Here is a 23,576-nt window from a genome sequence, read left to right as displayed (position 1 = left end):
TAAAGTCTGTCAATGTTTCCATTGTTTCCCCATCTATTTGCCATGAAGTGATGTGACCAGATACCATGATCTTAGTTTTTTGAATGTTGAGTTTTAAACCTGCTTTTCACTCTCCTCTTTACTTTCATCAAGGGGCTGTTTAGTTCCTCTTCGCTTCCTGCCATAAGGGTGGTGTCATTTGCATATCTGAGGTTACTGATATTTCTCCTGACAATCTTGATTCTAGCTTGTGCTTTATCTGGCCCAGTGTTTTGAATGATGTACTCTGCATATAAGTTATATAAGCTGGGTGACAATATACAGCCTGGATGTACTCCTTTCCTAATTTGGAATCAGCCCATTGTTCTATGTCCAGTTCTAACTGTTGCTTTTTGACCTGCATACAGATTTCTCAGGAGGCAGGCCAGGTGGTCTGGTATTCCCATCTCTTGAAGAATTTTCCACAGTTTGTTATGGTCCACACAGTCAAAAAGTCTTTAATGTAGTCAATGAAGCAGGTTGAATAGCAAATACACTCCTTTACACTGAATCCTGAGGTGTGGAGGCAGAGGGGATGTAGATAGTGCCTGGCCCCTCCATCTTCTGGAGGACTCAATCCTCTTGAGCAAGACTGCCTGTGACACTCCCTGTGGGGTCCAGGAAAGGCCAAGAAGTTGTCAAGGAGATGGAGAAACCATTTCTTCACTTTGCACAGGAGCCTCCCTGCCTACTGTTCAGAAACCCCATGAGGCAACAGCAGGGGCTGAGGCAAGTCCACCTCACATCCTGGGAGGAGGGCAGGGACGGGGCTAGTCAGGAAGACTCCTGGTAGAGCCTTTGCATTAGGCCCAGGCTTAGCATAAAGGCAGATCCTGCAGTCTGGGAGGTGGCAAACTGGGGACCATGGAGACCCAGAGGGCCAGCCTCTCCCTGGGACGGTGGTCACTGTGGCTACTGCTGCTGGGACTAGCGCTGCCCTCGGCCAGCGCCCAGGCCCTCAGCTACAGGGAGGCCGTGCTTCGTGCTGTGGATCAGTTCAATGAGCGGTCCTCAGAAGCTAATCTCTACCGGCTCCTGGAGCTAGACCCACCTCCCAAGGAGGACGTGAGTTGGGGAGGGGGCTGGGAAGGGGATCTGTCTCCTGACATCCTTGGCCACACTGTCGCCCCTTCGCTCAGGCTGGTCCTCCTGTCAGGAAGGCACTTTTCCCACTACGTGGGTTCCCACCTCTTCCAGGAAACCTTCCCAGACCTGGGTCATCTCCCAGCACCAGGCTTCCTGCCTTAGCATCTCTGCTGTGGGAACAGGCGCCCTGCACACCTGGCTCAGGCTCCCTGGACTTCTGGGAGCTCCAGGGATGGGGGGGTCACAGGCTCTGTGAAGTGACTTCTCTGCCAATGTCCCCTCTGCACCTCGGTGTCTCTCTGCCAGGAGGAGCTCTGTCAGCCTGGAGGCTCCAGTGACAAGGGCTCTCCCTGCAGGCGGCCCTGACCTCCCTCAGCCCCTCTGAGGGGAGGCGCTGCCATCAGCGCTGCTGTGAGGGCCGCTCCTGCTCTCTGTGTGCCCGTGAGGCCGGGCACGGGCTCTGTCCCCTCCCCTGTGCTGCCGGCACCAAGCCCAGGGCCGGACACACAGGGGGCTGGAGAGGCTGCCATCCGGGTTGGGGGCAGGGAGACAGATCAGAGAAGGAAACATGAGCCCGAGCCCAGTCTCCCCATTTTATTCCTGGATCAGGATGAGAACCCAAACATCCCGAAGCCTGTGAGCTTCAGGGTGAAGGAGACCGTGTGCCCCAGGACGAGCCAGCAGCCCGCAGAGCAGTGTGACTTCAAGGAAAATGGGGTGAGCCTGGGGGCTGGGAGCACGGGTGAATGCTTCCTAAGCTGCTGAACAAGGGGTTTCAAGGAGACTTTTAGTCCCTGGGTGGAGCCTGGGAGGTTATGACCTGGGGATTCCAGTTTGACCTCCAGCCTCTCCTTCCAGCTGGTGAAGCAATGTGTAGGGACAGTCACTCTGGATGCGGTGAAAGGCAAAATTAACGTCACCTGCGAGGAGGTGAGTGGCCCCTTCTGTCCTGCAGGAACCGCTAGGGTGATGGGTTGTGGAACATTCTTAGGACCAAAGACCCCCTCCCCCATCCAGGGCAGAGGAGGGCCCTCCTACCCTGGCTGCTCCCTCCCGCAAGCCCCAGGTCTCCAGCACTGGTTCTGTGTCTCTTAGAGCAATGGTTCTCTAATGGGGTCCCCACCTAGGAACTGACAGAGATGCAGATTCTCAGCCCCACTCAGACGTCTGGGGTGGGGTGCAGCCATTTGTCTTTTCACGAGGCCTCCAGGAGATTCTGATGGTTTGAGAGGCACTGACTCAAGTAATGATCTTTTAGCCCCAGCTCGCTTCCATCTTTGCTGGGATGGGCTTGTGACCCTGGTAAGCCCCTTGTCACCTGAGGGCCTCAGTTTGCTCTTCTGTCTATAGGTGTAGGGATTCAACCTTGTGCTTCAAAGGTTGCCGCCAAAGGGCATGCTGGGGCTGCAAATCTCCTGGTGTGGGCCTTGGAGCCCGTGTATAGGTGCAGATGGGTCTGGTCTTACTCCTGGTTCCCTTTCCCACAAGTAACCTGGTTCTTCCTGGTTCATAGTTGCAGAGTGTTGGAAGATTTAAACGATTTCGTAAGAAGTTTAAGAAACTCTTTAAGAAACTTTCTCCAGTCATTCCGCTACTCCATTTGGGGTAAATTGTGAGCCCATGGAAGAATCCTGTGTGTGTCCTCCCTGGCTCAGGCTTTTGGATTCTGAGAAAGTAAAGTCTTCTGAAAACAGCTTCCTCCAAGCTTTAATTTCACTTGTCTCCTCTCGCTTAGTGGGACCAAATCTTTACTTCTGGGAGCCCTCCTATGTGTGTGTGTATGTGTGTCTGTGAAAGTGTTTTGGTGTGTGCGTGATCACAAATGCACAGTACAGAAGTGGTTGTTATTTCCAGAAGGGGATGGGTGGGGGCAGGCAGCAGGGCTAAGAGATCCAGGACAGCATCTTTATTCTCAGGTCCCTCCATGACCCGAACCCGACCATGAACATGCGTATGTGAACACTGATTACAGCAACAAAAAATGAATGTATTTCATCTCAGACCTGGAGGAGGGAGATGTAACTGGCCCCTGTCTGGGAGGTCAGCAGGCCTTGTCAGTGAGTCAAGTACAGGGCCTGATATGGAGAAGGACCCAAGGTGTCCAGGGTGGTGGTACAACAGGTGGGAGGGTTGGGGCTGTGCTGTAAGCCCAGGAGAATCAAGGATTTTACAAAGTGGTCAGAGTAGCACAGGAGTCAAAGAGGTCCAGGGAGCTGACATATTGCATGTACATAGGAATTGTGCACTAACAATAAATGCACAACTTATGGAGTTTTTTTGTTTGTTTGTTTTATTTTTAAACTTTACAAAATTGTATTAGTTTTGCCAAATATCAAAATGAATCCGCCACAGGTATACATGTGTTCTCCATCCTGAACCCTCCTCCCTCCTCCCTCCCCATACCATCCCTCTGGGTCGTCCCAGTGCACTAGCCCCAAGCATCCAGTATCATGCATTGAACCTGGACTGGCAACTCATTTCATACATGATATTTTACGTTTCAATGCCATTCTCCCAAATCTTCCCACCCTCTCCCTCTCCCACAGAGTCCATAAGACTGTTGCTATACAAGTACATGTGTGTAATGCACCGAAGGGCTTCCCTGGTGGCTCAGTGGTAAAAAATCTGCCTGTCAATTCAAGAGATGTGAGTTTGATCCCTGGATCAGGAAGATCCCCTGGAGGAGGAAATGGCAGCCCACTCTCATATTCTTGCCCAGAAAATCCCATGGACGGAGGAACCTGGCCGGCTACAGTCCACGCGGTTGTAAAAGAGCCATACACATCTTAGTGACTAAGCAACACAATAACATTGTGCCTAGAAATCTCTTTATCCCCCTTCTAGTTGCTTCCCCATCTCCATAACCATGGCCCTGACTTTGGAACACTTAGGTCAGTGTAACTAGGATTTGAAATTCATAGAAAATTATATTGTAGCATATATAGTCTCATTTGCACAATTTTTTCATGCAACATGCTTGTGAGAACTCATGTTTTTGCATGTGATTATAGTTGGGGAATTTTTTATTGCTGACTTAGTATTCTGGGCTCCCCTGGTGGCTCAGTTGGTAAAGAATCCATCTGCAAAGCAGGAGACCCAGGTCCGATCCCTGGGTGGGGAAGATCCCCTGGAGAAGGAAATGGCAACCCACTCCAGCATTCCTGCCTGGAAAATCCCATGGACAGAGGAGCATGGCGGGCTACAGTCTATGGGGTCGCAAAAAGCTGGACACGACTTAGCGGCTAAACCACTACCACCTAGTATTCCACTGTATGAATATACCAAATATATTTACTTTCACTACTGAGAAATATTTGTGGAGTTTATACATCATTGGTTTTAAATGGTTGCACTCTAGGGCACAGAATGGACATAGCATTCCCAGTCACACATGTCTGGAAGGTTTTCAGTTCCCAGGCTAAAAGAAGATGCAGGAGACATCTTGGTTCCTTTGTCCTCGGCCATGTGAGTGAACATCCATGAGGGAGGCTTCTGAAGAGTGGGACTTCTGGGGGGACCCCGATAATGTATTGTGCTGTGCGGGATTTCTCCTAGTGACCATGTTGAGGGGTAGTATGGAGTGGGCAGCTGCTCTTTTCCCCAGGAGTTGGAGAAGGCTCTCTGGAAACTGACCCTTCTGACCCTCAGCTTCAAGGTCAGAGGGGGAAAATTTCTCCATGGAGGAGAGGAGGGCCTTCTGTGCATTTTACAGACAAGGAGAAGAAAGGGCAGCTGTTGAGAATCAGCTTTACGTTCACACCACTGGTCAGCAGGTTGGGCAGAGGGAGGGATGGGAAGTCAAGGCGCTCAGCCTTGGCCTTGCTCATTCTCTTCACGACTTTGTTCTCTTTGATGGGAGGCCTTGGGCTCTGGGCTGGAATGAGGACATATATAAACACAGATGAGGCTGTGCTTTGTCCAGTTAGGGTTTAAGTGCAGAGCATGATGGGAAAAGATATCTGGCTCAACCAGACTGGGAGGGGAGATAGAGGAGGACTGGGAAAGGTGGGCGCCCCAGGGTGGGGACGAGGTAGTGACAACAGTCTTGCAGCAACCTCTGCCAGGACCTGTGCTCCCATCACTGGGCTGGTGATCCTCTATTGGGTTAGAAGGGGGCGTGGGCAGAGATCCCAGGGTCTGGTCCGACCGTCTCAGGGCACAGCTGCTGCAGCCACAGAGGTCCTCGCATGCCTGAGGCTGCTCCTCTGCACCCTCCTTTCCCTCTCCCCCTGCTTCTCTCTCTCTAAGCAAGAGCCTGCAGAGAGAACTGCAGGAAAATGGAGCCACAGGGGTTTCTCAGTTGTGTCTGGGGCCATGTGAATTGGGTTCACTCTCACTCGCTGCTGAGAGTTCCACCAGAGCAGAATATTTGCAAGGAAGTCACAGCTGGTGAGAGGCAAACCAAGGATTCAAACTCCTGTCTGCCTGACTCCAGTGTCTAAGGACCTGGGTAGCCTCTGGGGGCAGCTTCTGGCCCCGCTGATATTAACAGCTTTTATGGAGCATCGGTTATGGGCCAGGTGCTCCCAAGTTCTCTTCCAAGGTGGACTCCTTTATCAGACCTCGTCCCTGAGCAGCCACCTGTCCCCATGTAAAGATGGGGAAGGGGACTTCAGTGCTAAGGTTTAGGAAATGCAATGATGCAGAGGCAGGAAAGCACAGGGAGAGTGCCAGACACCAGTAACCACGCGTGTTGCTAATTATTTTCTAATATCATATCAGATCAGATCAGTCGCTCAGTCGTGTCCGACTCTTTGCAATCCCATGAATCGCAGCACGCCAGGCCTCCCTGTCCATCACCAACTCCCGGAGTTCACCCAGACTCACGTCCATCGAGTCAGTGATGCCATCCAGCCATCTCATCCTCTGTCGTCCCCTTCTCCTCCTGCCCCCAGTCCCTCCCAGCATCAGAGTCTTTTCCAATGAGTCAGCTCTTCAAATGAGGTGGCCAAAGTACTGGAGTTTCAGCTTTAGCATCATTCCTTCCAAAGAAATCCCAGGGCTGATCTCCTTCAGAATGGACTGGTTGGATCTCCTTGCAGTCCAAGGGACTCTCAAGAGTCTTCTCCAACACCACAGTTCAAAAGCATCAATTCTTTGGCACTCAGCCTTCTTCACAGTCCAACTCTCACATCCATATATGACCACAGGAAAAACCATAGCCTTGACTAGACGAACTTTTGTTGGCAAAGTACTGTCTCTGCTTTTGAATATGCTATCTAGGTTGGTCATAACTTTCCTTCCAAGGAGTAAGCGTCTTTTGATTTCATGGCTGCAGTCACCATCTGCAGTGATTTTGGAGCCCCCCAAAATAAAGTCATCCACTGTTTCCACTGTTTCCCCATCTATTTCCCATGAAGTGGTGAGACCGGATGCCATGATCTTCGTTTTCTGAATGTTGAGCTTTAAGCCAACTTTTTCACTCTCCACTTTCACTTTCATCAAGAGGCTTTTGAGTTCCTCTTCACTTTCTGCCATAAGGGTGGTGTCATCTGCATATCTGAGGTTATTGATATTTCTCCTGGCAATCTTGATTCCAGCTTGTGTTTCTTCCAGTCCAGCGTTTCTCATGATGTACTCTGCATATAAGTTAAATAAACAGGGTGACAATATACAGCCTTGACGAACTCCTTTTCCTATCTGGAACCAGTCTGTTGTTCCATGTCCAGTTCTAACTGTTGCTTATTGACCTGCATACAGATTTCTCAAGAGGCAGGTCAGGTGGTCTGGTATTCCCATCTCTTGAAGAATTTTCCACAGTTTATTGTGATCCACACAGTCAAAGGCTTTGGCATAGTCAATAAAGCAGAAATAGATGTTTTTCTGGAACTCTTCTTGCTTTTCCTATGATCCAGCGGATGTTGGCAATTTGATCTCTGATTCCTCTGCCTTTTCTAAAACCAGCTTGAACATCAGGAAGTTCACGGTTCACATATTGCTGAAGCCTGGCTTGGAGAATTTTGAGCATTACTTTACTAGCGTGTGAGATGAGTGCAATTGTGTGGTAGTTTGAGCATTCTTTGGCATTACCTTTCTTTGGGATTGGAATGAAAACTGACCTTTTGTGGCCACTGCTGAGTTTTCCAAATTTGCTGGCATATTGAGTGCAGCACTTTCACAGCATCATCTTTCAGGATTTGGAATAGCTCAACTGGAATTCCATCACCTCCACTAGCTTTGTTCGTAGTGATGCTTTCTAAGGCCCACTTGACTTTACATTCCAGGATGTCTGGCTCTAGGTCAGTGATCACACCATCGTGATTATCTGGGTCGTGAAGATCTTTTTTGTACAGTTCTTCTGTGTATTCTTGCCATCTCTTCTTAATATCTTCTGCTTCTATTAGGTCCATATCATTTCTGTCCTTTATCGAGCTCATGGTATCTCTGATTTTCTTGAAGAGATCTGTAGTCTTTCCCATTCTGTTGTTTTCCTCTATTTCTTTGCATTGATCGCCAAAGAAGGCTTTCTTATCTCTTCTTGCTATTCTTTGGAACTCTGCATTCAGATGTTTATATCTTTCCTTTTCTCCTTTGCCCTTCACTTCTCCTCTTTTCACAGCTATTTGTAAGGCCTCCCCAGACAGCCATTTTGCTTTTTTGCATTTCTTTTCCATGGGGATGGTCTTGATCCCTGTCTCCTGTACAATGTCACGAACCTCAGTCCATAGTTCATCAGGCACTCTATCTATCAGATCTAGGCCCTTAAATCTATTTCTCACTTCCACTGTATAATCATAACGGATTTGATTTAGGTCATACCTGAATGGTCTAGTGGTTTTCCCCACTTTCTTCAATTTAAGTCTGAATTTGGCAATAAGGAGTTCATGGTCTGAGCTACAGTCAGCTCCTGGTCTTGTTTTTGCTGACTGTATAGAGTTTCTCCATCTTTGGCTGCAAAGAATATAATCAGTCTGATTTCGGTGTTGACCATCTGATGATGTCCATGTGTAGAGTCTTCTCTTGTGTTGTTGGAAGAGGGTGTTTGTTATGACCAGTGCATTTTCTTGGCAAAACTCTATCAGTCTTTGCCCTGCTTCATTCCATATTCCAAGGCCAAATTTGCCTGTTACTCCAGGTGTTTCTTGACTTCTTACTTTTGCATTCCAGCCCCCTATAATGAAAAGGACATCTTTTTTGGGTGTTAGTTCTAAAAGGTCTTGTAGGTCTTCATAGCACCATTCAACTTCAGCTTCTTCAGCGTTACTGGTTGGGGCATAGACTTGGATTACCGTGATATTGAATGGTTTGCCTTGGAAATGAACAGAGATCATTCTGTTGTTTTTGGGATTGCATCCAAGTACTGCATTTTGGACTCTTTTGTTGACCATGATGGCCACTCCATTTCTTCTGAGGGATTCCTGCCCGCAGTAGTAGATATAATGGTTAATCGAGTTAAATTCACCCATTCCGGTCCATTTCAGTTCGCTGATTCCTAGAATGTCAACATTTACTCTTACCATCTCTTGTTTGACCACTTCCAATTTGCCTTGATTCATGGACCTGACATTCCAGGTTCCTATGCGATATTGCTCTTTTCAGCATCGGACCTTGCTTCTATCACCAGTCACATCCACAACTGGGTATTGTTTTTGCTTTGGCTCCATCCCTTCATTCTTTCTGGAGTTATTTCTCCACTGATCTCCGGTAGCATATTGGGCACCTACTGACCTGGGGAGTGACTTGGGAAAAGGATACAATTTGACCAAAAAGCCTCTGAGGCAATACCTAGACTGTGAAACCACATCACACAGAGGCCTACCTCTCTTTCCTTCTCCAAGGCTGATGTGTAACCAGTGCCATCCATCCAGCTGCCACCTTCCGAGGGGCCCTGTCCAAGCCCCCAAGGGTCCCACAGGAACAAATGAGTCCAAGAGTTACCCCAGACCTCACAGTTACATGGTTGTTCCTCCCAAGACCTGTACAAGAATTTCCTTCTTGGCCCGTGGCCCCTCTATTCCTTCGGTTCATTATCCTCCCATCTGTGTTCTCAAACCGCCTCCACACTGGCCACCCCAGCGTGGTGTCCCAATCAGGGCACTGGACAGAAAGTCACTTGAGGTCAAATCAGAAGAGACTTCCTGAAGGCTGTGGGATCCAAGAAGTAGAGGTGCCGAGTCTCCTTGGACATCAGGGAAGGCTTCTCAAGGAGGAAGGTTAGGGCAAGCAGAGGGATCAGGGGCAGAGATGGGAGACGAGCAGGGGGCTCTGAGGGGCCTGAGGGGTTGGGGGGGATGAGGCAGCCTGACACCCGAGGCCCGCAAGTCTAGGGTGAGGACAGCTAAGAACAGCGACCATCTGGGCCCTGATGCCAAGTTGGGGGAGTGTGGGCTCGGGAGGCAGTGGTGACATGGTCAAATGGGCAGTGTGTTGGAGCCCCTAGAAAATAATGTGGAAGGTGGACAGTGGTCAGGGAGAGCCTGGTAATAGGGGAAGATGGAATCTTGAGGTTGTGGATTCACTGAGAGGAGAGAAGACTGGAGTAGGCCTAGGGCAGGGGTGATGGGAAGTCAGGGCAGTGTCCTCAGGAGGAAGAAGGAGCAGGTGGGGCTCCCAGGCTTCCAGCTCAGGGCTCCTGTGGCAGCACCCAGCCAACAGCCAAGTGTGGACCTCCAGGGCATTCATGGAGTCTTGAACCCAGAGACAGAGCCATGATGCGTGTTCAGGAGAACTGGTGTCTTGAGAAGGGCCATCCCCAGGAATGTGTGAAGACTGGGAGGAGAAGCAGCCCAGATGCTCCTGAGCCAGCTCTGCCTCCTAAGAGGAGAGTCCTTGGAGGAGACTCAGCAGGAGCCCCCAGGGAGTTGGAGGGGATCCAGGAGAGCAGGGACAGGGGAGAATTGGTCAGGGGCAAGTTCAGGAGGATAGGGGGTCCCCCGAGTCTGTAGAGATGAAGACAAGGCTTGAATGTGAATGTGGATCCAGTGAGGACTGGGTAGCCTTGAGTGTAGGAGGGCACTGAACTGGGGTCACAGTGCAGATGACCTTTCTCATGCTTGACTCGGGAGGGGTCAGTTGAACAGGCAATGCCTGTTGGTGGGTATCTGTGAAGGAGGACTTTACTTTTTACCATTTTTATTTTGTATTGTAGTATAGCTGATTAAGCTAGAGGAGAACAAAGCAACCCACTCCAGTATTCTTGCCTGGAGAATCCCATGGATAGTGAGCCTGGCAGGCCACAGTCCGTAGGGTCTCAAAGAGTCTCAAAGAGTCAGACACGACTGAAGCGACTGAGCACACATGCATGCACACATAGCTGATTAACAAATCATGTTATGATAGCTTCAGGTGAAGAGCAAAGGGACTCAGCCATCTGTATATATGTATCCATTCTCTTCCAACCTGGAGGCGAACTTCCTAACTGAGAAACAGTGGAGATGAATCCAGGAGAGAGGACAGATGGAGCCAAGCTCCTGACAGGCTGACGGCTGGTCCCAAAGACAGGATGGTGTAGGGTTGATGGCTGCCTAGGGACAGGCTGGGTGGGTAAGGCTCAGAAGGGGTTGGTCCTGTCATCCACTCATCAAATGTTAAATGAGTGCATACTGTGTGCCAGGCAGTGCCTAGAGCTGGAGGTTGAGTGCTGAATATACTCCTTTACCCTGAATCCCGAGGAGCCCATGGTGTGGAGGCAGAGGGGATGCAGACAGTGCCTGGTCCCTCCCTCTCCTGGAGGACACAACCCTCTTGAGCAAGCCTGCCGGTGACACTCCCCATGGGATCTAGGAGAGGCCAAGAAGTTGTCAGGAGATGGAGAAACCATTTCTTCACCTTGCAAACGGGCCTCCCTGCCCACTGCCCAGAAATCCCATGAGGCAACAGCAAGGCTTGAGGTAAGACCAGCCCACACCCTGGGAGGAGGGCAGGGATGGGGCGGGTCAGGAAGACTCCTGGTAGAGCTTTTGCATCAGGGCTCAGACTGGGCATAAAAGAAGGGTCCCTTGGGCTGGGAGGAGGCAGACTCGGGACCATGGAGACCCAGAGGGCCAGCCTCTCCCTGGGGCGCTGGTCGCTGTGGCTGCTGCTGCTGGGACTAGCGCTGCCCTCGGCCAGCGCCCAGGCCCTCAGCTACAGGGAGGCCGTGCTTCGTGCTGTGGATCAGCTCAATGAGAGGTCCTCAGAAGCTAATCTCTACCGCCTCCTGGAGCCATCTCCTCCCAGCCTTGGCCACACTGTCGCCCTTTCGCTCAGGCTGGTCCTCCTGTCAGGAAGGCACTTTTCCCTCTAGGTGGGTTCCCACCTCTTCCAGGAAACCTTCCCAGACCTGGGTCATCTCCCAGCACCAGGCTTCCTGTCTTAGCATCTCTGCTGTGGGAACAGGCGCCCTGCACACCTGGCTCAGGTTCCCTGGACTTCTGGGAGCTCCAGGGATGGAGGGGTCACAGGCTCTGTGAGGTGACTTCCCTCCTAATATCCTCTCTGCACCTCGGTGTCTCTCTGCCAGGAGGAGCTCTGTCAGCCTGGAGGCTCCAGTGACAAGGGCTCTCCCTGCAGGCGGCCCTGACCTCCCTCAGCCCCTCTGAGGGGAGGCGCTGCCATCAGCGCTGCTGTGAGGGCCACTCCTGCTCTCTGTGTGCCCGTGAGGCCAGGCACGGGCTCTGTCCCCTCCCCTGTGCTGCCAGCACCAAGCCCAGGGCTGGACACACAGGGGGCTGGAGAGGCTGCGGTCCGGGTTGGGGGCAGGGAGACAGATCAGAGAAGGAAACATGAGCCGAGCCCAGTCCCCCCACTTTGATCCTTGACCAGGTGGAGGACCCGGGAGCTCGAAAGCCTGTGAGCTTCAGGGTGAAGGAGACCGTGTGCCCCAGACCGAGCCTGCAGCCCCCAGAGCAGTGTGACTTCAAGGAGAATGGGGTGAGCCTGGGGGCTGGGAGTGAAGGAGGATGCTTTCCAGGAAGCTGATCCGGGGACTTCAGGGGACAATTTCTCATCCCTGGGGTGAGGTGGGGTGTGGCTGGCGGGTTATAGCCTAGGAGTTCCAGTTTGATGTCGAGCCTCCTTCTCCAGGTGCTGAAAGAATATGGGGTGACAGTCACCGTGGACCATTGGAACGATGTATTCACGTAAGCCGTTGAGGTGAGTGGCCCTTTCCGTGGTGTGCAGCTGACAATGCGGTGGTGTTTGGAACGTGCTTTGGATCAATAACCCCCACCCCAGTCCAGGGCAGACCTTGCCCCTGCCTTCCCGAGCCCTAGGTCTCCAGTCCTGGCTCTGCATACCTTAGAGCAGTGTGGTCTAACGGGGCCCCCAGGAAGAAACTAACAGAGAGGCAGGTTCTTGGCTCCACTCAGACCTCCTGAATCAGACTCTGGGGTGGAGCCCAGGCATTTGGATTTTCACAAAGCCTCCAGGGGGTTGTGAACATGCCAGGTACTGACTGGACTCATGGGCTTTCAGCCTCTGTTCCGTCCAGCTTTGCTGGGATGGGCTTGGACCCTGGAAAGGCCCAGGCTTCCTGTGGGCCTCAGTTTCCTCATCTGTTTATGGGTGTAAGGATTCAATTGCATGCGCCAAGGGTCATAGCCAGAGGTGAACGGGGACCCCAAGATTCCTGGAGTCCACCACAAATGGAATGTCAGATGGGAAGGGAGGGGCCATGTCTTGACCGTCACCCAGTTCTCACCAGAAACCTGTTTTTATTGGTTCACAGCTTAAGAGTTTCAGGAAATTTGGCTCATCACCGTTCAGTCCCACGAGAGTCCCTGGCAGTGGTTCCCTCTACCAATCTCCCTGCTCCACGGTTAGCTCCAGAAATAGTACCTCCATTTCCATTCCCCAGGCCACAGTTGAACGATATGCAGATAACTGCCTCATAGGGGTTTTTGGTGAATCAGAAGCTCAGGGAAGACCTCTTGGGATCAGTTTTGCCCTGTGTCAGCATCTGAAAAATAAAATCTTGTGAAAACAACTTCCTTCAGCCTTCAATTTCAACTGTCTCCCCTCTTCCAACTTACTGGGACCTGTTAGGGGTGTGAGTATGTGTTTGTGTTTGTGTGTGTGTATGTGTTTGTGTGTGTGTGTGTTTGTGTGTGTATGTGTTTGTGTGTGTGTGGTTTTTGTGTGTGTGTATGTGTTTGTGTGTGTGTGTGTTTGTGTGTGTCTGTGTATGATGTATGTCTATGTGCATGTGTGTATCTATGTCTGTGTGTGAGGTCACTTCTGTGAACACAGAGAAGCATGAGGCCCCTGTTCCTTCCAGGAGGGCACGAGGCAGGCAGCAGCCCCAGGAGCTCCAGAACTGCGTCCCCACCCTCGGGTCCCTCCCGAGCCCTTCACCCGCCCCCGCCCTCCTCCTCCAACACCCAGTAGGACGTAAGGAGACCTGCCGTGGGTGCAGAGCTGGTGGGAATACTGTTCCTGCTCTCATGGAGCTGACAGTCCACGAGGGGCCAGGCTTCCCACCTTGTTAGACACTCACAGAGACGAAGTTCAGTCTCAGGGCTGAGCCTGCAGGTGCAACGCCCAGGACATACCTCTGGCCCTTAATTCTGAAATAGTCTGCCCCTCCTGGTTTTTCCTGTGGCATTGTGACACATCACTGTTTCCTCAGCTGGGTCCCAGATTAAGCAGTGGGCTTGTGTTTAGGGGTCACATGGTTTAAAATTTGCACCATTAAATACAAGCATCTTGTCCATCAGGGTGAAGAGCTCGCACGAGGGTGAGAGGCACAGAGTGACACACAGGTCACATGTCTACTTGCCTGTGTAGACAAGGCAAGTCTTTCAGACACTGCCCATGTCCTGCCCACTCCCCACTCTCCAGCTGACCTTTGCTCTGGGGCAGACTGGAAGCACTGGGGAGTTTGAATCCAGGGAGCAGCTTCAACTAACCACTGGGGGTACTTGATGGAAAGACACTTCCTCTTCCCCGCTCCTTGGGTGGCCAGCTTGCAGATGTTTCACCCCTCTGCCTGAGATCCCCAGCCGGGTTGAGCCCTTGTCCGCTTCCTCATTGATGTGTTCACTGACACCTCCTTTTCTGATTCAGGTCCTGCCCTGTCTCCCCTCTCTACGCTCCAGCCCGTGCTTTCTGGAATCGCCTCCCAAACAAACGACTTCTACTAAATGCTTGTCTTAGGTCTGCTTCTGGCCAACCTGTTCCAGAGAGGGACAGAGGTCAGGATCTCACAGAGCATTTACTTTGTTACCTGTTGGGCTTGTCTTCTCTTGGTGAGCTGGAGGGGCTGGTTTCATGCAGTTTAGAGGAACCTCATGCTTCTCACTTTACATCACCCCGAGTTGAGGGAAGAAACTCTACAGAGGAAACCGAGGGGGCTTTGTTGGGTCTGTGCCTGAAGATACAGACTTGCCAGAGCCAACTGCTAAATGGTCTGGGTATTTTTGAGCTGGTTGTTATACACTTAGTAGCTTAAATCAGCCTTGGTAGGAATATTTACATCATGGAAATTGGCAAGCACTCTGTATCAGGCCTGTCACAGTTGGCACGTTCCCGCCCAAACGGAGAGGGGGACCACTCATCAGGATGACACGGCGTCTGTGCAGGTCACAAGTGCCTTCAACTCCTTCCCCTGGTTGCCCGTCCTGCTTCCATGGCAACCCACCTGTAGCCTCAGGCCTATCTTGCCCTTTCACGTTTTATATCAGTGTGGACCAGATGTCCCTTGGCATGGAGGAGGCATTCAGCTTGCATATGTGACCTCTGATAGCAGACAGGAAAGGATGCAAACAGTTTTTCCATCTCAACCCTTGAGAAGGAGACAGAACTGGTCCCGGGCCTTGTCAATGCCTTCTACAGTGACTGGGGAGAGAGTCTGCTGCTTGACCTTTTGACCTCTTACCCCTGAGAAGACAAGTGACAGTATTTCATGAATGGCATTGAGCATCTCTCCAAGACAAGCTTGATTTGTCAGTTCTCCTGCAATGGAGGGGACCCAAGCCCGGCAGGAGGGAAAGAAGGTGTTGCGGGGAGAAAATTACTCAGGAAAAAGCAGTGACTAGAGTGGTAGGATTAGAAGTAACACTCAGTTCAGTGCTCAAGGCAGGCATGCAAAAATAGTGCATAAACTTCCGAATTCTCTATTTTCAGGATCACCTACATTTTGCCTAAAGTGTTTGTGTCTCTCTTTCTCTTTCTCTCCTTCTCTCTCCCACTCTCCCTGTGTCTCTGTCTCCCGGCATTTTCTATGTCCCCAGTGTTTGGCTTTATTCACCTGTGGTCCGAGTCCATCGCTGTGGTCCGAGCTCCCCTAGGTGGGGAGCCCATCGCTGGTGCAGAGTGAGTCTGTTACTCACAGTCCCCGGGGGAGCAGGAGCGGGTCATGCTGCCCACACAGGAGAGGACAGTCACAGCCCGTGTGATGTTCTCAGGGAAGGAATGGGCAAGGCGGGAGCATGAGGCTGACCAGGTTGAGGATGGAGTAACTTGAGTAATTTCAGTGGGCTGGTGTGGGTGTGGGGGCTCCCCAATTTGTTGGCACCTGGCCCTGGGGTTACTAGGACAGAGATTTAGAGTCTTAGCGATAGAAAGGGTGGGATGGGGGTGCTGGTCGGTTTGCACGTGAGAGGTGGGCTGAGGGAGAGAGTGTTAGTTAGAGCATCTACTAACCCTGGGTGGAGCAGTGAGATGTGAAAACATCAGATACAGAAACGAGAACCCCTGGGTAACACAGGACCACTTGTATTACGTAATCATCGACACATCTGGAGTTTAATCTCACATCTCAAAGCTCTTTTATTCATTCAGATGGTACCTTATTCTCCCTTAGTTTTCTGTCTTCTTTAGATTATTTTTTAGGATCCTAGCTTGCAGGATCTTAGTTCTCCAAACAAGGATTGAACCCGAGACTCTGGCATTGAGAGCACCAAGTCGTAACCAATGGACGGCCAGAGAGTTCCCCTCTGGATTTTTTTTATGATTCTGTTTTATGGCCACTTTCGGCCGACTATTTGTACTTCTGTTTAAAATACTTTTATGTGATTGTGGTAGGGTTTACAGACAGAATTCATCTGTTATCAACGCATCTGTATTCAACAATATATCAACATACAGTGGAAGGGACTTGCCACAATATACTGACAACACTCTCTAGTGTTTTCATGTGTAGGCAATGTTTGTTGGTTGGGAAGCCAAAAGTTTCCATCTAATCGCTCTGCCTTCTGTGTTATCAATAGTGCAGGCGTGACTGAACAATAACAACAATACCCAGAGGCTTTTTCGCTGAGTGAAGTTGCTTGAAACATGAGGGCATTCCACAAAACGGAATCCCTGGAGCATCAATGTGAAATTGCTCCCTTTTATAAAGTACAGGCAGGAGGAGAAGGGGATTGAAGGCAGAAGGAAAAGGGGGCGACAGAGGATGAGATGGTTGGCATCACCTACTCGATGGATATGAGTTTGAGCAGGCTCTGGAAATTGGTGATGGACAGGGAAGCCTGGTCTGCTGCAGTCCATGGGGTCGCAAAGAGTCACTGAGTGACTGGACTGAACTGATAAAGTAAAAACCTCGATGCTCCTGGTACTAGGACTACCTCTGTGCTGAACATGAAATGCGCTTTCAAAGCTGGTCCCTTTTTCTCTTCGTAGTAAACAAAGCCACACTCCGTGGGGCTGTGGCCCCACGTGGTCCTGATGACATCTCTGATGACTCCTCTTTGGGCTGAGATGGTACTATAGGACGTCTTTTTTAGGTCACAAATGTCCCCTTTCAGGATTTCCCCGATGGTACAATGGTTAACACTCTGCCCTTCGAATGTAGAGGGCACTGGTTTGATCCTAGGTTGGGGAAGCTCCGTAGCCATTCCGTGTGGCCAAAAAAAAAGGGAAGTAGTGACTTAATCCAACTAGAATGCAGTCAATAAAAGTGTATGATGCAGGGCACCCAAAGTCAGTGCTCTGTAACAACCTGGAGGGATAGGCTGGGAATGGAGGTGGGAGGGGAGGTTCAGGATGGAGGGGACACATGTATACCTATGGCCGCTTCATACTGATGGATGGCAAAAACCATCACAATATTGTAAAGCAATTATCCTCCAGTTAATATATTGTGTAACCCTTACTGTGAGGGGTGCTGACATCGGGGAAAGCCCAGTTAGGACAGTGACATTGGTACAAATGCCCAGTGGGAGCCCTCCTGATCGGCTTGGCCACACGCGTGCCAGGTTGCTTCAGTCATGTCCGACTCTTTGCGACCCCATGGACCGTAGCCCACCAGGCTCCTCTGTTGACGGGATTCTCCAGGCCAGAATACTGGAGTGGGTTGCCATTTCCTTCTCCGGGGGATCTTCCCCAGCTCGGCCACATGGTGGCAGTAAAGCAGTTTAGAAGACAAGGGTGGCAGTTTAAGAAGGTGCTCACAGCACATCAGCTGGAGAGCTGGGGATGCAGAACTTCAAGAAAGTAACTCGCGGGTTGTACAGATGCCGCCCGCTCAGGCCGATCTGCCCTAGGAGCCTTTCCAGTGACACGTGCAGGGGGACTGAGAACCACACAGCCTGGAGCCCGGGGCAGAAGGAAGCCAGCAGCAGGCCACGGTCTTCCTGCGGACACAGACCCAGCACAAGCCTGACGCTGCAGCCCATTCAAGAGGCGTCACTGGCTTGTTACTGGGCATCAGTGGATGTTCAGAGCCTCAGAGAGCAACACCCCTATCACGGGAAGGGTGAAAATTGAAAATCTCAACAAAATGGCCCTTTCCCCGAAAAAAGGGAAAATGGGGCATTTGGAGGGAAACATGGGCGGTCATGTTCTAGATGTGGCTCTCTCAGACGTGGGGTCTGTGTCAGCGCTCCCGGGGGGTTGGGGGGTGGGGTTGGTCCACCAGGGTCCTGAAAACCCCTAGCCCTTCATGGATGGATCAGCTAAGTTAAAGGTGGATGTGTGGGCTGTGCCGCTGGGCAGGAGGGGAGGCTGTCCCAGCCCAGGAAGCAGCTTGCGGTGCGGGACCTCCTGGGCTCGTGCAGGCGGGTGGGGTGGAGGGTGCTGGGCTGGACAGGAAGACAGGGGCCCAGTCACGAGCTCCAGATGCCCCCAGGGGTGGGCAGCTGGAGATGCTGTGGGGAGTGGAAAGAGCACTGATCTGGGAGTCCAGCCTAGGCTTGCCACGTGCACCCCCTGGCCTTGCTAAGCTCCCTTCTCTCTTGCTCTCCTGGGCCCTGGTTGCCCTTCTGGACAATGGGAGTTGCAAAGGCACTGCTCTTCTCCTGTATTTGTGTGTTCAGAGCCCTACTTTCTTTCTTTCTTGCTCCCTCTCTCTCTCTTTTTTAAACAGAAATCACTTTATGTACTGTACACAGGAGGAGGTTTTGCTTTTTGCTTTTGGCTGCACCGGGTCTTTGTTGCTGTGTGCTGGCTCTGTCTAGGTGTGGCGAGTCAGGGCTCCTGTCCAGTTGCGGTGCATGGAGTCATTTCTCTTGCTGCGGATCACAGGCTCTAGGGCACTGGGGCTGCAGCAGTTGTGGCTCCCGGGCTCTAGAGCACAGGTGCAGTAGTCGTGTCGCATGGGCTTAGTTGCACCTCAGCATTTGGGATCTTCCCTGACCAGGCATTGCACTTGTGTCTCCTGCACTGGCAAGCAGATTCCTAACTACTTAACTCCGGGGGACGTCCCCTTCTTTACTTCTTAGAGAAGACTTTAGAGAACCAGTAAATCAAAATGACAAGTGCCTGTTGTATTTCCCAGGCACTTAAAACCTCTACTATCTGAGGAACTCCAGAAGCAGGTACTTGGTTTCCTTCTTGCCAACATTGTGTTTTGGGGGCTGGGGACGGGGCCAGCATCATGGGTGTGTCACCAGGGAGGTCACACAGGCCCCTGTGCTCAGGAGGGCTGGGTACTTGGTTTAATGCTCTATATATCCCTGAGGTCTTGAAATTCTATATACCTTTTGGAGCTGGGATGCTACAATTTCAATTTGCTAGTTGTATAGCTGGTTCTGGGCAGTGGTGACTCCACACCTCCCACAACACATGAAGGAGTCTATGGAAGTCATTCTGAGAAAACTTATTTCCCTGTGAACTTGCCCAGAAAATCCCCAAGTCCTTGCCCCCAGCCTTGAGCAGTCAGAGGGCAGGGGAGAGCCCAGGAAGGGAAGGAAGGGAGTGGCAATACACATCAGAAGGGGACCCCCACCAGCCCTTCCCTGCACAGAGTGCTTTTGAACTGATGCTCAGCTTTTGAACTGAGTCTTCAAAAGCACCGGGCTGCAGGAGAGAGGCAGGGCAGGTCAGGATGATGGTTGCTGGGGCCGTACAGGGAACCAGGGAGCTAGTCTGAAAGACAGGGAGACCCCAGTGGGCCCCAGGAAACTCACACAGGAACCAGAGCTCTGGGTGCCACCATCCACCCTGACTTGGTCAAGACCTCCCTCCCAAGGCCACACCCCACCCCACCCTGGGCCTCAATTTCCTCTCTGGTCTTCTGAGACTGGTGGTGAGCTGTGCTCTGCCTCCTGACAAGAGTGCTGTGAGCTCAGAGTGGGTGGATGCGTGGGAGACCATGGTACCCTGCAGGACCACACACCCAGGTCACGTCCTTGGACTTACGTCTCCAGACTCCGTAGACAACACAGCCACGGGAGGCTGTGAGGTAGGGGCAGGGCACCAGAGGCCCCAGGCTCCAGTGCTGTTACCATGACCATCCTAAGGATTAGTGTTAGGGTTGTTGCTTTGGTGACAGGATGGACCTGGGATCCTCAGTCAGTGCTGCTGCCACTGGCAAATTACTTGGAAGAAATCTCTTTCAACGAGGTTGCCCAAGGGTGCACAGGTGACCATCAGGGCAGGATCTCCCAGGAGAATGGAGAGGGCCATCTGTTTCAGGGATAGCAGGGGGGATCTCGCTAATGTCCTCGTAGCTTGGGTTTCACACCATCACAGCATGGCTCCCACCAGCTCAGCTCCACCCACCATGGTTTCTGCCACCCATCAGCCTCCCAGTCTCCACCCCCACCACCTACCTGCAATCCTAGCTTCCTAGGCTCTTCTTTTGTCTGTTGGTTTAAACAAGATGGGGCTTCCCTGGTGGCTTAGACAGTAAAGAATCTGCCTGAAATGTGGGAGACCTGGGTTTGATCTGTGGCTTGGGAAGATCCCCTGGAGAAGGGAATGGCAAACCACTCCAGTATTCTTGCCTGTAGACTTCCACAGACAGAGGAGCCTGGTGGGCTACAGTCCATGGGATCGCAAAGAGTTGGACACGACTAAGCTACTGGCAATGGCAACCCACTCCAGTACTCTCGCCTGGAAAATTCCATGGACCGAGGAGCCTGGTAGGCCGCAGTTCATGGGGTCGCTAAGAGTCGGACACGACTGAGGGACTTCACTTTCACTTTTCACTTTCATGCATTGGAGAAGGAAATGGCAACCCACTCCAGTGTTGGGACAGGGGAGCCTGGTGGGCTGCCGTCTATGGGGTCGCACAGAGTCAGACACAACTGATGAGACTTAGCAGCAGCAGCAGCAGCAGCAAGCTACTCTCACTTCACTTTGATCGAGAAGGTAATTTCAGATAGGAAAGAAACACCTAGAGAGGCAGTTTTTTTGCTGGAGCCATGATCAGTGGTTCTCAGCTGGTAATCAGAGGCCAGAAAGGTGTCTTTAAAATCTACTAAATTATTTTTGGAAATAAGAAATGTAGGTCTTCCCTGGTGATGTAGACATCGCCACCCGAGTCTGTTGGGCTTATGTGAGTGGTAGGGTTGGGGAAAGTGTGTTCTGATCAGCAGTCTGTCCTTCTGCTCAGGGGTTGATCCCTGCTCTAGTCACTTTACAAAGGGGACCTGACTGGAGCATCTGAAGGGGTAGTTTCTGCCTTCCCAGGACATCTATGTGCAAATGGATTGAACAAGGAAAATCCAGGATGTAGGATGGGATCACCCAAGTACCAGGGATCTGGAAGTGGAAGGGTGTGTGTGCCTGTGTGAAGTGCCCTCTCTTACTCCATCCTCCTGGAAGTTGGGCTCCAGATGGCTTGACCTGCCTCATGTTTGCAGTACATGGGGGTCCTTCTTGGAATGATATTGCATGTGGGTCTCATTGACTCTTCAGCTGGTCAGAGAGCTGGTGGGTGTCCCCACAGTCGGGGGCATGGCAGCCTGGGGTTCAGTTCTCTTTCCCGTGGAGGGTCTGGACAGGAAGGAAGGGTGAGAGGAGCAAAGGAGGGGGCCATGCAGGATCCTGGCTCATTCCTGAGTGAGTTGGGGGGAAGGGTGCATGCGAATTTCTCAAGGACCAGATGTGGAGTTGGGGACAATGTGCCTGGGGACGAAGGTGTGGTGTCTTTCCTGAGAAGACCTCAGCTCTGACAGCTGTGAGCACTAAACAGGAAAGCTGATTGCTGGAGGAAGGGAAGGTTCACCATCAACACAGGAGGGGCAGCCTGAGGACCCAGACGCAGACCCTCCAAGGGATCCAGGGAGGATGGGGGAGGGAAATTCAGTTTGATGTGTGAGCAAATGCCCAAACCCAGAGGCAGAAAAGCACAGGGCGGGTTTCAGGCTTACCTAATAGCCAGCAACCATGTGTACTACCAATTGTTTCTACTGTGGACATTCTTTTTCCTCCGTTGAGTTGGAAAAAGGATACAGTTTGACCAAGAGGTCGCTGGAGCAATACCTGGACTATGAAACCAGGTGGCAGAGGCCCACCTCTCCTTCTCCAAGGCTGACGTGTAACCAGCACCATCTGACCCAGCTGAGGGGCTTTGGCCAAGTCCCCAAGAGTCCCACAAGACAACTGAATCCAGGAAATACTACAGGCCTCAAGTCACACGACCAGGTGAAAGGAGAGATGGATGAAAATTTGCTTCATCATTTTCAGACATCTTCATCATTTTGGTTCATTATCTTTCCCAGCTGTGCTCTCCCAGCACTGGCCTCCTCAGCCTGCTTTCTCAGCCAGAGCATTGTACAGGGAGATATTGAGGTCCAATCAGAAGGGATGTCCTGCAGGCCGAGTGGGTGAAGAGGAGGAGATGATGAGTTTAGCTGGAGGTCAGGGAAGGCTTCCCAAGGTGGAGGTCAGGGCACACAGAGGGATCAGAGGCAGAGGTGGGAAGACAGCAGGAGGTTCAGAGGGGCTTGGGTGGTCGAGATGTAAGCGGCAGCCTGACACCTGAGGCCCTCGGGGCTGGGAGTGAGGAAAACTGAAAACAACAGCCTTGGCCCTGATGCCTGGTGCTGGGAGCGTGGGCGGCTAAAGACAGGACTTGAAAAGGTCAAACTGGTGGTGTGTTGGAACTTCCAGAAAATGGTGTGGAGAGTGGACAGTGGTCAGGGGAGAGCCAGGAAATCAGGGAAGGTGGAGTGTGGAGGTTGTGGCTGCACTGAGACGAGAGAAGACAGGGTAGGCCCAGGGCAGGGGTGCTGGGAGGTCAGCGGAGTGTCCTCAGGAGGAAGGAGCAGGTGGGGCTCCCAGGCTTCCAGCTCAGTGCTCCTGCAGAAGCACCCAGCCAACAGCCCAGTGCGGACAACCAGGGCGTTCATGGGAGTCTTGAACCCAGAGACAGAGCAGTGATGCGTGTTCAGGAGAACTGGTGTCTTGAGAAGGGCCGTCCCCAGGAATGTGTGAGGATGGGGAGGAGCAGCAGCCCGGATGCTCCTGAGCCAGCCTTGCATCCTAAGAGGAGTCCTTGGAGGAGACTCAGCAGGAGCCACCAAGGAGGGGGAGGGGACCCAGGAGAGCAGGGACAGGGGAGAATTGGTCAGGGGCAAGTTCAGGAAGACAGAGGGTCCCTGGAGTCTGTGGAGATGAAGACACGGCTTGAATGTGAATATGGATCCAGTGAGGACTGGGCAGCCTGCAGTGGCCTTGAGTGTAGAGAAGGCACTGAATTGGGGTCACAATGCAGATGATCCTTCTCATGCTTGGTTCAAGAGGGATTAGTGGAACAAGCCATGTCTTGCAGGGGCAGGGGGAGGGTTGTTGTGAAAGAGAACTTTTTCAGTGAGAAAATAGTGGACATGAATCTAGGAGAGGGCACCAAGGGAGCCAACCCTGACTGGCTGAGGTCTCAGTCTCAGCCCAGAGGACAGGATGGTGTAGGATTTATGTCTGCCTAGGGATGGGCTGGAAATGTAAGTCTACAGCAGGAGTTGATGGTCTTACCATTCTTCAAGTGTTAACTGAGTGCCTATTAGGTGCCAGACAGGGCCAAGAGCTGGCAATTGAGACGTGAATACACTCCTTTACTCTGGATCCTGAGGGGCCCATGGTGTAGAGTCAGAGGGGAAGTAGACAGTGCCTGGCCCCTCCCTCTCCTGGAGGACACAACCCTCTTGAGCAAGCCTGCCTATGACACTTGCCATGGGGTCCAGGAGAGGCCAAAACACTGTCAGGAGATGGAGAAACCATTTCTTCACCTTGTATAGGGTCCTTCCTGCCCACTGCCCAGCAGTCCTGTGAGGCCACAGCAGTGGCTGAGGCAACTCCTTCTCACATGCTGGGAGGAGGGCAGGGACGGGGCAGGTCAGGGCCCAGGCTGAGCATAAAAGGAGGGTTCCTCAGGCTGGGAGGATGAG

General features: G+C 51.9%; 2 protein-coding genes across 2 annotated transcripts; both read left to right on the top strand.

Moving 5' to 3' along the window:
* Positions 1–872: 872 nt before the first annotated feature.
* Positions 873–2,797, top strand: CATHL6 (cathelicidin 6). Its single transcript, NM_174832.3, has 4 exons — positions 873–1,083; positions 1,714–1,821; positions 1,963–2,034; positions 2,618–2,797. Exons 1-4 carry the CDS (start codon positions 883–885, stop codon positions 2,711–2,713), a joined length of 477 nt encoding a protein of 158 aa, NP_777257.1. The 5' UTR covers positions 873–882; the 3' UTR covers positions 2,714–2,797.
* An 8,274-nt stretch (positions 2,798–11,071) lies between these two features.
* Positions 11,072–14,165, top strand: LOC515991 (cathelicidin-4). Its single transcript, XM_059879957.1, has 5 exons — positions 11,072–11,296; positions 11,848–11,955; positions 12,109–12,164; positions 13,301–13,413; positions 14,089–14,165. Exons 1-5 carry the CDS (start codon positions 11,072–11,074, stop codon positions 14,163–14,165), a joined length of 579 nt encoding a protein of 192 aa, XP_059735940.1.
* The last annotated feature ends 9,411 nt before the right edge of the window (positions 14,166–23,576 follow it).

The sequence above is a fragment of the Bos taurus genome, chromosome 22 (assembly GCF_002263795.3).
Source record: "Bos taurus isolate L1 Dominette 01449 registration number 42190680 breed Hereford chromosome 22, ARS-UCD2.0, whole genome shotgun sequence".
Classification (NCBI taxonomy): Eukaryota; Metazoa; Chordata; class Mammalia; order Artiodactyla; family Bovidae; genus Bos; species Bos taurus.
The sequence above is the reverse complement of the archived record's forward strand: the minus strand, read 5'-3'. Positions and strand labels throughout refer to the sequence as shown.